At 40.7% G+C, this 16426-nt stretch overlaps 1 protein-coding gene across 1 annotated transcript in view; it reads right to left on the bottom strand.

Annotated features, from left to right (window-relative positions):
• UBXN4 (UBX domain protein 4) overlaps positions 1 to 4294 on the bottom strand; it is a 40198-nt gene extending 35904 nt beyond the window's left edge. Inside the window, exon 1 of the mRNA XM_045826120.1 lies at positions 4055 to 4294. Coding sequence (XP_045682076.1) covers positions 4055 to 4136 — 82 coding nt within the window. The 5' untranslated portion in view covers positions 4137 to 4294. The remainder of the gene's footprint in view (positions 1 to 4054) is intronic.
• Between the last annotated feature and the right edge of the window lie 12132 nt (positions 4295 to 16426).

Here is a 16426-nt window from a genome sequence, read left to right as displayed (position 1 = left end):
ATTATCAACCCTCTGCTCAAAATCCTACAAAGGCTCCCTATTTTCTCTCAAAGTAAAAGCCAAAGTCCTTACAAAGGTCCAGTTACCTCTATTTTCTTTTACTTTCTTGCTATTCCTTTCTCTTCTATTCCTCAAATTATGAAAGACATTCATTAAAAGGTCTATGTACCAGTTGTTTCCCCTGCCTGGAATGTTCTTCTGTAAATGCTTGTTCAAATATTATCTTCTCAATAAAGCCTTTCCTAATCACCACTCTAAAATTATACAACCTTCAGATATTCCCAAAGGTTCCTTATTTCCTGCTTTTTTCCATGTAATTCTTATAACCTTTTAATAGAGTATGTTTTCACTCGTTCTGTTTACTGTTTATTGTCTGTATCTTCCATTGAATGCAGGCTGCAGAAGGGCAAGGATTGTTTTTCTCTTTACTTAGTGATATGTAGTAACTCAAATGTCCACAACAAAACCTGGCATAAGATAAGAAGGTGGCATATAACAGGCTCTCAATAATTATTTTGTGGAATGAATAGCTAAGTTTTTTATATAGTATGACTAATGCTGCACATTTGAGTATACTTTGTGGGAGATGAGATCTGGGAGTATCAGGAATAGAGGCTTGAGTAATCTAGAAAAAGATAAACAGGGACTTGAATGCATCTACAGACCAAGACCAAAAAGAGTGCAGCAGACTCCTAGATGTTGAAAAGTGTAATTTTTCTGAGCATCTCTTAAGATATTATGGGCTACAGAGAGATGTAAAATTCCAAATCAATGACAAGAATATCAACCTTGAGTGGCAATTAAAATGTAATGGTACAGAAAAAAGTACTTGCTTAGTAACAAGTGCTGTGGAAAAAGAACAGAACTACAAAAGAAAATAATGAGACTTCTTTAGACTTGTCAGAAGCTCTCTGTGTGGTGACATTCAAGGTAAGACCTAAGGGATGAAAAAGCTGAGCTATGCCAAGAGCCAGAAGAGCTCACTGAGGAAAAGAAATTCAGGTATAGGGAAAGGCCTATGTGACTGGTAGTGTCATGAACAACAGGGAACACAAGACAGGCTGAGACTGAAGATTTGAGTCATAGATGAACCAAATGGATGTAAGTTGGTGCCATTTACTTAGAGGTAGAACACTGGGGGAGAAAACACAAGTTCAGGCAGTAATTTACTTTTAGGCTTTAGATACTGTGAGGCATCCAAGTGGGGATTTCAAGTAGACAGCCGTAAGTATGGATCTGCTACTTCTGAGGTCAGTACTTTGTACTCCCTCACCTATGTTGTACCATGTGGTTAGGGTCCCAGATGTCACATCCCCCCAATGTCTGTCCATGACTCAGACTAGTGGCAGTAGCAGCTGCAAGGCCAAGAGGTGCAAAGTTGGAATTGCTTAACTGGGTGAGAGCTATCGTAACACTACTAAGTGGAATTATTAGTTTCCAACTTTAGTATCTTTAGTTTCTTAGTTTTAATCAAATTATGAACTATGCTATGGAGTTAGGTGGGCCTAAGATTTTAGGAGAAAAAACTGTCTCCTTGGTGGTATCAACAGTATCCAAAGTAAAGGTACTTAAAGGGAACACTACAAGCTCAGAAGCAAAGAACTGCAGACCCTAGAAGAGCCAGCAATTCAAACCTAGAAAACCTCCACTGGTCAAAACTTAAAGGCATTTATGGTGTATTTAACCAAAAAAGGCAGTAAAAAGTGTCTGTCTAGGAAATGTTAGCGCACTAGCAACACTAGTCAGTGAACTGACATACCTTCAGGATCCTTATCAGATTATTCTTCTCCCCAAGAAAAGAATCAAATCTTTTTCAGTTTTCTTTCTTTCAATTTACATAGCTACAATACTTAGAAAATCCTTGTTAATTTGTTGGCTGAACTAGTAATAATCTTTCTAGTCTCCTAAAGTCAATCCTATAATATTCTTTAATTCATCCACGAAAAGTTCGCTAAATGTAAACAACTTGCCTAAAACATTTCCCACTGGTGGGGTTATGTGAACCAAAGTTACCCTTAAGACCATTCCTACCACTCCTAAAAAGCTAAAGACATCTTTTTAATTTTCTACTGAGTTAGTATATTATTGTTGAGGTCTCAGATCTAAGAAAATCATGAGTTCTGGCTGATGTTTTAAAGTTTATGAACAAAGGTCTAGGCAACCTTTAAATGCTGCAGTTTCAAGATGCTACTGTCTACAAATTCCTACAGTGACACTAATCTTACCTTTTCTTGAAGATAACTTCCTAAAACACTAGAAAAGGCAACAGTATTCTGAAGGGGTCAAGGGACAGACTGACAGATTGCTAACAGTATTCCTACAAACATTCAACAGAATCAATATTCTAAAAGCACAGAATGCATGCTTATCAATAAAAAAATTAACTGAAGAATGTGTACATACCTACAAAGCCCCAAAGACCTATAACTTTATTTTACTATTGTAATACTTAGCACTACTGTTTTCCAAATGTTTGTTAATTAAATCTAGCATTAGTTCTTTCAAATTAACTGGTTCGCCCAAGAGTGCCTTCTAGGAATATTTGGACACCATCAATTGTGGTTTTTGTTTAAAAACATGACTACCATAATCCTTTCCTGATTTCAATAATGACATAAAGTCTACAATTGTTCCGGTTTTTCATAAGAAACAAACACTTCTTTTTAAGCAGCTAAAAAAAAAAAAACTGGTCAAGATGAGATGTAAATACTGTTTTGTGACCCTGGTGCTTATCACTTAACCACTCTGGACATAAGTTTCCTCGTCTATAAAATGTAGATAATAAAACCTGTTCTATCTTCCACAAGAATCAATTGAGATTTTATGTGAAAGACACAACTTAAAATGTCATAACACTATTATATTATATATTCTTAATAAGCTTCTTAATTAGCACAGTATTTATCATTTAACTTTCCTTTTTAATCTTCTTACAGTATTACAGCAGTTATTTATGTGTATGAAATAAAAACTGTAAAAGAGCATAATATGAACTACTCATAATATGAACTACTCAAACTCTTCAAAATTAACAGCATTAGAAACCAAGCTATAAATTTAGCATAATTATGTCAAATTTAATGTTAATTAAAACTCATATTTCAGCAACTTGTTCTCACTGCAGTGCATAAAGTGAGGGCTATTATGTAGTCTTCCAATAGTTATCAGTTAATGAATAAACCTTTATTAAACACATAGTTGAAATAATACACTTCAAATTAACAGTAATCACAAACACTGATTTGGTTCCTGTAACAAGAATGAGCAAAGCCATAGAGGTATAGGTTTACTGTAAATCTAGAAGATTACAGTAATTAAATAGGAGAGTAATAAAATACAGAGCACAGTAACCCAGAGCAACCCAGGGTAAATGAGTTAATACACATTCTGGAAATTGTAGATATTAGACCAGGAAAACAAAAAGAACCAAAGACAAACGTCTACTTCTTTTAAACAAATGATTTTTAAAAATCAACTTAGAACAAGTAATTATTTCACAATGGAACCCTCCCCACTACTATTAAAAAGATCAAACCTATATAAAGCTTAACAGTCTACGTTTCATCAAGGTAAAAACGCCAGTAACCGCGAACATCAGGTGGTCCGTCTTTGTTGCTTACCGATGACACAGCTTTCTTCCTGACCGTCCACAACTAATTACGAACCCAACTGCCTGGTTAATGACCTGCCTATCCCCACCTCAACACCAGAGCTACCCACGGGCGTTAGGGCATCCCGAAGTGAGACCCTGGGGACAGAGAGCTCCACGGAAAAGAGCTGTGGGGGTCTGTCTGCGCCGACTCCTCTGAAGGCGCGGGAGAAAGGCTCGGCGGGGAGCCGTAGGGCTGGGCGGCGAGGGCCGGTTAGTCGCGCACATCGCCTCTGGCAGAAAGGGGCTGCGGGGTTCCGCGCGCTCCGCGGGTGAGGCTGGAACCGTATCTCCCGCCTGGGCGATGGGGGAAAGGCGCTAACAAGGCAACGCTGGGGGACCCTGGGGCTGAAAGTAGGCCGGAGAGAGTGTTTGGCCATTATCTCGGGCACCCGCCCCCTTCACCTGCCACGAACACCACGAAGACTGCTCCGCTCCTCTTGGCAGAGGCGATGGCGGCCGGAATGGCGCCCTGGAACCACAGCATCGCTCCTCACGGTCTAGGGGCTCGCTGGAAGTGTTGTCCGTGTGGTCGTGGAATTAGCCCCACCCTCCTTTTCGTCGGACCCCACGGCCCCGCAACCCCAACTGGTCCGCCCCCTGCCTCCAGCTACGCAAGAACGCGCAAACCCGTCAGCTGCCTCTGGCGACGGAGCGCGCCGCGTCACGTGACGCCACACGTCCGGGTCGGCACGGAGCCCTGGGGCCAGTCTCGTTCGCAGTTTGGTGCGTGCGCGCGCCCGCTAGGCCGCGAATTCTGTCCCGGAAGTGGAAGGAGGTAGTGGGAAGGATGACTAATCCTCTGTGGCAGGTCTGTGGCGCTTTCGCGAGGCATTAAGGGGACTGTAGTCTTCTTAGGCTTGCTCTCCTTCATATAGAGGAAAATGTAACTGATTTTCGGGCACGGCTAAGGGGTGCAGCAATGAGAGCCACTTCACTATCTATAAAGGGAAGAGAGAAAGGGCACTCACCCGGAGATGCTGTGTTCTCACCTCTGAGGCCTTCCGTGTGGAGGACGTAGTCCCCGGAGGATACAGTCCCCGCTTTGAGTGGAACCCTTCTTAGTAGGGGACGTTGTGATTCTCTATTACGATTAGTGGTCATTATGTGATAGGGTTAGGAGTCTCAGTATGGAACTAAATGGGCTTTGTAGGGATTTAGAGAGGTTTTGAGTACTATTGAACTTTATCATCCCGATCTTGAGGAAAAGACAGGATATGAGAGCCACAGCAGTCACCTTCTGTAACGCCACACAGCCAGTGCACCTAAGGGGAGGTATCCGTAACTGTAAACTTGTTCTAGTCATTGACTAGAGATCATTACAGAACCTCATAACACTTAGCTGCTTTCTAAAGTAACTCAAAAACAGAGAACAATGATTTGATTTATTTTCCAGCAATATAGATTTTACATCAATTAAATTTCTTCTCTATCAGTACAACAATTTAATAATCTTTGCAGGATTAAGGCAGTACTACATCTGAAAATACCGCTTTCCTGCAAATATTTAACAAAAATAGCTAACATAATACATTCCAATTTTTATTTACTTTTTTCCAATCAGGACTTTCATATAGTGTTATTATAAACTGAAACATAATACTGATTAGAGACAGGTGCTGCTTATAAAGGACACCATTCCTCAAGAAGAATTAGAGTTGATCTTCAACATCAACTTTTTAAGTGGATTTCTTAAAATTTGATCAACCTATAAAGTCTTTCAGTAGAGCAATGATTTTAATTATTTCTATTTTTAGAATTAAGTATTATAGAAACCGTTCATAGCCTTTCTTTCATCAAATATTTATTGCTCTCATACTATGAGATAGGCATTGTACCTGGCATTGACAAGGAGGTGAGGTGATCAGATGAAGGCCCTGCTTTTGTGACTTTAGACTCTTCTGAAGAGGAAGGCAGTCATTGAACACGTGATTGTGAGTGATGATGAATGCCACAAGAGGGGTAGTTTTGAGTTCTTCAGGGTTTGAAGAGGCCTTCTTGAGAAAATGACATGTCAGGAGAAATCCAGCTAGGTGAAAGAGAAGACTTTTCCAGGTGGAGGAATGTAAATGTAAAGGCTGTAAAGCAAGTGAGAACAGTACACTTGAAAAACTAAAAAATGAACAGTGCAGCTAGAACATAAAAAGGGAGTGTAGTGGAAATGAGGCTTGGAAGTTCAGCAATGATTTGGAAGTTATGTTAAGTGTTGCAGACATTTTTCTAAAAATTGTAGACAGCCACTGAAGAATTTTAAAAAGAGGAGTTACACATAAGACTTATGTTTTTAATATGCAGCTATGCTGCAATTTAAATGGATTTCACTGGAAGTGGAACGGGTGAATATGAAGAGACTGGTTAAGAGGCTATTCATGTATAATGGAGATGGAGCTTTGGATACTTTTGATATTTTGGAAGTAGATCCAACAGGTTTTGTTTGTTGATTAGGTATGGAATTTGAGGAAGGGGTAGTCAAGAAGAGATCTGGAGCTTTTGTTTTGAAAAACTGTATAGAAGGGGGCACTTAGAGAGAGAGCATTGAAGGAAGAGCAGGTTGGTGGGAGGGGTGCATGAAGACATGAGTTCAATATGAGACATGTGTTGGGAGTGCTGGAAAGACATTAAAGTGGAGATGTTAGGTAGGCAGACAAGGTACTAGATTTGGAGCTCAGAAAACATTTCTTACCTAGAAAAAAGAATTTGAGATTTGTCTCCATGCACAGGATAATTGAGGCTCTGGAGAATGCTATCACAGGGTGTGCAACGTGAAGTGAGATAAGAATATATGACTCTGGTCTTAAAACCTCCGATATCTACAGGGTTGTATAGAAAAGTATAAATCAGGAGAGGTAGCAGAGCGAGGGGGAGTATATGTGGAGGAAAATGGGAGAGTGTGATGCCAAAGAAGCCAAGTGTAGAGAAGTTTGAGAAGTGACGAGAAGCAGCTATTCAGCATAGCTGCATTGTTGGGTCAACTTAAGTAAAATTTTTAAATGTCCATTGTTTTTAGCAACATGGCAAGAGGGGTTTTTCTTCTGGATGGAATCAAGATGGCATGGATTGAAGAATGAGTGGAGATAAGGAAGGGGTATCAGTAAGTGTGAAAGGAAGGAGGAAGAAAGGCATCCAGCATTAGCTGGACAGGGATTTGGATTGGGAAAGACAGCCTTTAAAGAGTGGAGAGACTTGTACACAATTAAATGCTGATGAAAAGGAGCTAGTCTTGGAGAGATTGAATCCACAGGAAAGAGGGAGACCTCTATGAAGATGAGAGGGGAAATGAGATATATGGCATATTGAACTAATAGCCTGCTCAACAATCATTCTTTTACCACACCCCCGCCCCATTATTCCTTGCTGGCAGAGAGGGGAAACGACCAGATAGTTGTTTTGTTTTTAACCTCCCCTTTCAGCCAGTAAGGGTCTTGTGGGAAGTAGGCATGGACACTTCTAAGATTTTCTAATAAAAGAGTCATGGAAGAAAGCACAAACTTTTTTTTGCTGGGTGTGGTTGTGTGCATATGATGCCTGGTACTGTTACGGCTATCTTGTGGCCATGGTGAACAACACTGCCAACACACTGAGAGTGGTAGAATAGAATATGGAAAGTACTTGTGCCTGTGATGCCACAAGTCTTCTCTTGTGGGGTAATAACTGTCCTCATTGGTTAGGTTGCTGTTATTGCTTCCTGTAATCACCACTGTTCTAAACAGGTTGAAATGGGATCCAGAGCCCAGGCCGACAGAAGAGACACCCTTTCCATTTTAACAGAGATGAGAGAGGAAAAATAATTTTGGACATAAATAAGTTTTTATGTTTCAGGACATTAAACTGATAATAAGAAAGCAGTAAGTTTTCATATAAAGGTTGGACTTTTCCCTATGAAGGAGAGGTCATTTGCTGAGTGACAGGGTAGGGAGGTAAAGAAATTTGTTCCTTGAAGATAGGGGACAAGGTCTGAAATAACGTTGATGAATGTTGCAGGGCAAGGGCTGGGGGTGGAGTGGGGGTGCCAGGCAGTGCTGAGGGCCAGGTGAGGCTGGTGGCCCTGAATTTGCCTGGTGTGATTTTCTCCAGTGGCTACTCAATTCCGGGGGCACAGGCACCAAGAAAGTGGAGACATGGAATTATCCAGCGCTGTGGATGCTAGACAGTGTGAGAAAGAACAAAGGAACATGGGGATTTAGGAGATTAGCAAGATCAAACAATGTGATGAAACATGAAATCTAAGTTGAATGAGGGGCAATGAAATGTGGGCAGGAGATAATGGACACAAAAAGAAGAACAGAGGGGAGGCAATGGCCTGCAGGGCAGGGGCAGGCAAGAGACTGGTCAGCAATATGGAATTTTAAAGTGTTAAATTTTCTGGGGGAAAATAATTGGGAATTATGGAAATTCTTGGTTTCTTTGAGATTTCTGAGTTTTGAAGTGCGATATTGTCAAATTTGATCAGTCAAAACATATTCCTCCCTGAATCAACACCCCCTTCTTCTTCCACAGAGTGAAACCCATCTTCTCCCTTTATTCTGTGTGAAACTAGCCACAGCAAACTTTTTATACTTTTGTGTTATTTTAAATTCTTTTCATTTCAAGGTAGTGAATATACATGGTGACCCACTCAGAGCTGTGCTTAAGAACCAGCTCATTCCCCCTGTTGCCCAACCTCCGTACCTAAAGGCTCAAAGCTGTGTGCTTCTCAGAGAGTTCACTTAGCTGAGGGCACAAGGGCTTGGCTCCTCTGCCTCATTTTGTCTCCAAAGGACCTTTTATCTCCAGCCCTCTCCCTGGAGTCATTCTAGGCCTCTGTCACAACTGCATTTTACCAATGTTGTTAACAACGTAGTTCACTCCCTAATAAACATCCTGCAAATTGATCTTGTCTCAGTCTGTTTCTGTGAATCCAAATGAGACAGAACCCTAATCACTTCAAAGATTCATACAACTTTCCTTTCCTGAATACTCTTTCTGCTTTCTCTCCAGTCCATCCTACAAAAATGATATCATATTCCATCTTTTCCCTCAATTTTTTTTTGTAGTGTGTTCCTGCTTAAAAACCTTTACTGGCTCTGTAATGCCTCCAAAAATAAAGTAAAAATTCAGTGGCCCAACATTCAAAATCCTCTACAGTTTGGTTCCAACCCACTTTTCAACATTTATTTCTTCTACTTTCCTGCCTGAGCTCTACAGGACAACCAGATTAATTTTCTCACTGTCCTTGCCATATCCCTCATCATCTCTACTTCTGTCCACACCATGCCTCTTGCATGGAATTCTCTCCTTTTGGCCAACAAATATTTAGTAGATCATATGCTGTGAAATACCAGTTGATTGCTGATTGATAGCATTTTTGTCCTCAAAAAGCTTACAGTCTTGTCATGGGTGAGGCCAAAACATTAATAGGTGACCATTATATATGGGCTTGTATAAAATGAAAGAGCCATGTACAGGGTATTGCAGAGAGGAAGAGAGGGACAGGAATGGCCTCCTGGAGAAGGTGGCATCAATCCTATTTTTCAAATGGACCTCAGTCACTGATGAAAAGTTAAGCTCCATTTTATAATCAGACCCTTAAAACAGAAGTTTGTTTATTGAAGTGTGGCAGGCAAACCATGAAATAAGTTATATCCTGTTTTTTTCCTTCTCACTACCATCCTTAAATTCTAGAGATGAAAGACTTTCCATGAGCTATAGGTTCCAAGGCTTTATGGGCTTCTTTGATAGAAAAGAGTGGTTTCATTGCAAGGAGCTCTTGGTAGGACTTTAGATACAGACCTGTGACCAGATCTAGAGGCCATGAAGAAGAAGGGTTTCAGCTGGCATGTCTCTCACCATCGGAAGAACCCCCCATCACAGCAGCTTCATCCACATGTTTGACCCTCCTGTGAATTCAAAAAGTTTGACTTCCTGCCATTGAAAACAGAGAAGTTGTTCACAGCGGTTCTGGGCTGAGATGGGGAACTACATCCCACTTGGCTGACCATTCATCCTCTCCCTTCAACCTCTCGAAATCCATCAGTTCTCTTCTGTAACCAATCACTATGTGCTGTTGCAGGTTGAATCAATGGAGGTCCTGCAACTGTTTACCCAAGGCAGGACCCCTCACTCTCTTCATGTCTTAGCAGTGTGGTATCTTCAGATGTTTGGGTCCTGCACTTGTGCTGGAGTCCATGGACTATATCGGGTCTCATCTTCTTTTTGGGCCTGCACGAGATTTTAGAAAGTCACGGGCACTGTAGTTCACCACAGCCCCTCCCACTTCTAAGCTTCATTCCTTTATTTATTTGCTGGCAGTATCAAGTATTTGAGTCTGCCAGCCCTGTTGTACACATTTAGATGGCATCAGACAGACATAAACATACAAACAACACTGGCTGGTGTTTCACCAATTAGCTCTAGTACCAGCTTCCACCTAAGAATCTGAAAGGCAATTGGTCAGGTAATGTAGCACCTCTGGAGGAAGTGCACAGTTTTTCCTGGTTATTTTATCCTGTGAACACTTTATTTTATGCAGTTATTTACATTTCTGGGTTTATGTCTTCTTTTCTCTAAAAGATGAAAAACAACAATTGTACTTAATTTCTCTATACCCCATAATGCCTTGTTTCTTTTGTGAAATGAAAGACTTATTAGTGTCTTGAGGCCAAACTTTCCCCATTACAAAGGTTTTATTTCAATTTGCACAGGTAAAAACCCATCCCAAACTGAATTCTTGACTTCTGGTCAAGTTTAGGCGTAAGTAAACACAGCTCACCTCCTCTCATAACCATAAAAATCACAACTAAACGATAGAACAACCATCACTCAGAACCATCAGAAATTGAATCAAATGGAAGTCTGACAAGGATGGAATTGAAGAAACCACATGCATCCAAACTGGTATGAGGGGCAGAGACACAAAGACACAGACAAGCTGGTCCCACCTGCATATGTGGTGCATAAAAATTCCAGAGGGATATCTCAGAAGCAAGGAGTCCCAGCTCAATGTCAGGCCCCGCCAGCCCTGGGGTCCAGTGCCAGGAAGACACATACCTGTAACTTTTGGCTGCAAAAACCAGTAATGGTTGAGTCAGTGGAAAACACTTCTGGAGTCCCAAGTAGTTCCTCTTAAAGAACCTGCATATGGACTTACTCAGCTTCACTCCTTCTGAGCTCCAGCACCAAGATAGCAGCTTGAAAGCACCAGTGGCATACTGGGAGGAACTGAAGTATCTGGTATCAAGGTGAGAGCTGGGGGATAGCTTTCTCCTAGGCAGAAAGGTGGGCAGAGGCCATTGTTCTTTTTCTGAACCCTCCCCACACAGAGCCACAGAGCTGGCAGGCAGGTGCCATATCTGAGACTCCATCACCTGGCTGTTAGAGTCATCATCTCCTAACACTATTTAGCCCAACCCTGGTGATTCCCTCAGGCTCCATCCTACGCAATTTATGGCCCACCCAAGCTATTAACAGTACCTTTTCCATATGAATGACTGGTCTTGGCTTATGTTTCACAACTTCCTAAATTCTCACAAACAAGCAATAGCTGGCTACAGTGATCTCCAAGCCCCTGCACTTCTTGCTAAGAGGCCCCAGGCCAGCACTAGCAGCTGGCAACCTAGGTTCACAGCTTGGCTTTGCCTGGGAACCTCCAAGCACAGCACAAGTAGCAGCCATCTCAGATTGTTTTGTAGCTCATGCAGGGTGGCCCTAGGCAGAACACAGGTGTGGGGAGGGAGGACCTTGGCCTGGACCACCTGGGAAATCCCAGAGCCTGCATAGCCAGTGGACAGCTACAGACCACATTGGAGCACCACCACCCTGTCCCTACACAGCTGATCCTCCACAGAGAGTGGAGGTTGATGGTCAGTGGTCATATCAGTCCTTGCAGCTGACTGGCCTGGGTAAATCCCTTGCATAGATATGCCAGCAGCAAACAAGGCTCAACTACAAGAGGAGGGTGTACTCAACCCACACAAAGGGCACACCTTGAGTATCCAGCTTGGGTGACGGGAGGCTGTGCCACTGGACCATATAGGATACCAACTACATTAGGCCATGCTAGCAAGACAGAGAATCATAGCATCTCTACCTGATACATAGAAACAAACACAGGGAGACAGCCAAAATGAGGAGACAAAGAAACATGGACCAAATTAAAGAATAGATCAAAATTTTAGAAAAAAAAAACCCCAACTAAACAAAATGGAGATAAGCAATCTATCAGATACAGAGGTCAAAACACTGGTTATAAGGATGCTCAATCTATTTAGTGAGGACATAAGCAGCATAGAAAAGATCTAGCGAGAAATGAAGGATACAGTAATTGAAATAAAGAATAGTATACAGGGAATCAACAGTACAGTGGAGGAAGCTATGAATCACATCAATGATTTGGAACATAAGGAAGCAAAAAACAAGCAATCAGAACAACAAGAAAAAGAATCCAAAAAATCCAGGATAGTATAAGCAGACTCTGTGACAACATCAAGCAATCCAACATTCACATCATAAGGGTGCCAGAAAGAGAAGAGAAAGCAAGAAATTGTAAGTCTATTTGAAAAAATAGTGAAAGAAAACTTCCCTAATTGGGTGAAGGAAATTGACATGTAAGTCCAGGAAGCACAGAGAGTCCCAAACAAGATGGATGCAAAAAGGCCCACTCCAAGACCCATCATAATTAAAATACCAAGGGTTAAAGATGAAGAGACACTCTTAAAAGCAGCAAGAGAAAAGCAGAGAGTTACCTCCAGGGGAGTTCCCATAAGACTGTCAGCTAATTTTTCAAAAGAAATTTTGCAGGCTAGAGGGATTGGCAAGAAATATTCAAAGTCATGAAAAGTAGAGACTTACAACTAAGATTGCTCTGCCCAGCAAAGCTATCATTTAGAATCAAAGGGCAGATAAAGGGCTTCCCAGTCAAGAAAAAACTAAAGGAGTTCACCACCACCAAAACATTTTTATATGAAATGTTAAATTGAAGGGACTTATTTAAGAAAAAGATCAAAACTATGTACAATAAAATGGCAATAAATACATATCTATCAAAAATGAAATTTTAAAAACAAACTACTCATACAAAAAGAACAGGGACACAATCATCATGGCTGCCAAAAGAGAGAGGGGTTTGGGGGACTGGGTGAAGAAGTGAGCGGATTAAAGAGCACAAATAGGTAGTAACAGAATAGCCATGGGGATGTAAAGTACAGTGTAGGAAATGGAGTAGAGTAAGGACTTACACACATGACCAACAGACAAGAACAAAGATGTGAGGATTGCCTGAGAGAATAAGGAGTACTGGGGGAGGGGGAATTGGACTACTGTAATAGCACAATCAATAAAATATAACTTAAAAAACAAACTGAACTCATAACTCTGGTCACTCAAATAGATTTCAATGTTCCTAAGAAGCTGAACTATTCAGTGCCAAATCTTTGCCATTGCTTGAAAAATAAATAAATGGGTATTTCTTACTGAAGCTGGCTTGGTAATATCACCTTGAAATATACAGTCGTACATCATGCTTAAAAAAAAAAAAAAAGACAGCCCTGGCTAGGTTCCTCAATTTATTAGAGCGTCACACACCAAAGTACACACCAAGGCTGTGGTTTCAAGCCCCACTCACGGCACATACAAGAATCAACCACTGAGTGCATAAATAAGTGGAATAACAAATTTCTCTCTTTCAAATCAATTTTTTTTTACAAAAACATTCCTTAAAAAAAAAAAGACTTTTTTTTTTCTGTAGTTTACACCTGTTTACCACTAGAGGAAGCTGCATGATTTACATATTGCAAAGACATTTTATATTAAAAACCTGTAAAGGAAAAATAATACTCTCTGTTCTTGCTTTCCTCGTGAGTAAAGGAGTAAAGAGTGTAAAAAAAATAAATTGATTATACAAAGCATAATCACCTATTGAACAGTAAGAGAACAATTTAAATCTGACATCAGGCTTATGGATGCATATAAAACTTAAAAACGAGAGAAGGAACATTTGAATATGTTCTCAGCTTCACTCACAACAATTGAGTTTTCATAAGTAAAGATAGGATGGCGCACCTCTCTGGCTTCTCCTATATACCCAGGTGACAAATCAGAAATGGCAATCACTACATTGGCAAGACTGCAGTAGCTTAGGAGTTAAGCCCATGAACTCTTAGAGTCAGCCTGTCTCATGTATGCAGTACACAGCCTGATTCATGTATGCAGCCAACACTTAAATTAGCTGCATGACTTTGGGCAAATTTCTTCACCTCTGAGAGTTCAGTTGCATCACTCCTAAATTGGGAAATAGTAGAATTTACCTTTTAAATCTATTGTGATGATTAAATAGGACTTTTATATGTGCTTATCAAGTGGTTGGCACATAATACAGTTGACCCTTAAACAACACGGGGTCAGGGGTTCCAAACCTTCCCCACGCAGTCAAAAATCTGCACATAACTTTTGACTCGCCCAAAACTTAAGTTCAGTCATCCCTCTGTATCTATGGGCTTTGGTTCCAGGACCCCTGTGGACACCCAAATCCACAGGTCATCAAGTCCCTTATATAAAATGACATAGAACAATACATACAGTCCACATCAGCAGATTTCCAATCATGGGTCAAAAATACTGTCTTTTATCTGCTGTTGATTGAAGCTACTGATAAGGAGACCCAACTGAATATTTATTGAAAAAAATGCATATAAATAGACCCATGCAGTTTAAGCTTGTGTTGTTCAGAGTCAACTGTAATTAACTGCTCTGCAAATGTTAGCTATTATTTCTGTCTGCCTGCTACAATCACGCTTAAATATACATATATGCCTTTAGGATTCAAAGCATTTGGCTTAGCAAGATCATTTCTTCATTTACTCACTGAACAAATATTTACTGAAAAAGGCACTGGTGGCAGCTGAGGATGTAAACAAAGGCAATAGACATTTTTCCTGCCCTGAAGATTACATACTGATGCATATAAAACATTAAAAACTAATTGGCCAATTACTCTTGTAATTGTCATCATGATTAATGTTTTGAGGAGAAGTACAAGACATTATTAGAGTTATTACTGGAAGATATGACTTAGCTGGAGTACTGGAACAGGGAGCTCCAGGGGAGAACAGCCTACCTGCAGGCAGTAATGTGAGGTGAGTGTGAGTACAAGTTAACTAGATGATGGAGGGTAGGATGGGAGGAATTAATGTTCCAGGCAAAAGGTAAATTACATATGGAACAAAAATAATCCTCAGATCTGAGTGGCTTAAAACAGGAAAGGGTTATTTCTCATTCACTTCACACACTAATACCAGTCAGAGGTGTAAGGAGGTGTTGGTGTGAGAACTCTTGGGTTTTCCCATCCAGTGGCTCTTATTTTTCTTGACACCCCATAGATCTCCATTAGATCCTCTACATATACCCAAGAAGCCAATTTCAATGTTTAAAGATCATCTGAAAATCTTCTAAAAAACACATATTCTGATTCAAATAAAGTCTGCAGTGGGACCTGAGATTCTGCATTTGTATCAGCCTCTCTGGTGATGTTGGTAACTTCTGGTTTCTAGGGTCCTGTCTGATTAGCAAGGGCAGGGAGAGCCTCTTTAGAGGGTTTTAAGAGACCAGGCATGAAGGAACACACATTATTTTTGCTTTCATTTCACTGCACAAAACTTGGACACATGGCCCATATAGGTGTAGGGAGCTGGAAAACCTAGTCTGACAATGTGCTAGGGAAGAGATACACCCACCCTTTACCTAAACAATCTCTGTCACAGATGGTAAGAAACCCCCAGTTTCTGGCAGAAGATCACCACTGTATAAAACCTGGAGATGAGACAGTATGGCATGTTTGAGGAACTTAAGGAGTCCAGTGTGACTAGAACCTAGGAAGGGAAAGATCAAGTGCCAAGGAAGCCTGGTCAGGTAGGTAGGCAAGGATAAGAGAATGCAAGACCTGGGAGATGCTGTTAAGGATTTTGGACAGTGGACAGTCATTAAAGGGTGTTAAATATGAATGTGACATGATTCCACTTGTGATTAAAAATTTCACCTTGATTGCAGAGTGGATGGCAAGGGAAATGTGTGTATAAAGAAAGCATTTGGAAATTATTGCAGTTGCCCAGTAAGAAATGACAGGGGATTTTAGGTAAGGTGACAAGTTGACTACTGTAGCCCATCTCTCTGCATCTTTTTGAACTAATACTCTTTTCAAAAATCTTTTATTTGAGGGGGGCAGAGGGAGAGAGATCTATTTGTCGCTCCCCTCATCCATGCATTCCAGGTTGGTTCCTGTACATGCTCTGAGCAGGGATCAAACACACCACCCTGGCTCATCAGGACAATGTTCTGACCAACTGAGCTACCTGGCCAAGGCCTTGAACTTACTCTTAAATCATTCAATTCACACTCAATTTGCACTTTATTTGTAGTCTTTGTTAATTAACATTTATTCATTGTTGTACATAAGATTCTATCAGACATCAAAGATATATGAGACTTCATCTCAGTTTTCTAGGACAGTGCTGTCTGATTGAGCTTTCAACAATAAGTGATTTTGTTGTACAGTCCAGCTTCTATTGGTCTTGGAGGCGCTATGACAGCGTCAGCTCCTGGGATGGCTCCAAAGACTGTCGTCACTCTCTAAAAGTGAAGGAAATGTTCTGTATCTGTTCTGTTCCATGTGAACTGCTCAACATATGTGGCTATTGAGCATTTGAAATGTAGCTAGTGCAACTGAGGAACCAAATTTCTATTTTATTTCATTTTAATTCATTTAAATTTAATTAATTTACTAGCTATATATAGCTGGTATCTACTTTT

This window comes from Phyllostomus hastatus, unplaced genomic scaffold (genome assembly GCF_019186645.2).
Source record: "Phyllostomus hastatus isolate PE091 unplaced genomic scaffold, TTU_PhHast_1.1 phas_scaffold_60, whole genome shotgun sequence".
Taxonomy (NCBI): domain Eukaryota; kingdom Metazoa; phylum Chordata; class Mammalia; order Chiroptera; family Phyllostomidae; genus Phyllostomus; species Phyllostomus hastatus.
This window is presented reverse-complemented; position numbering and strand designations above follow the sequence as displayed.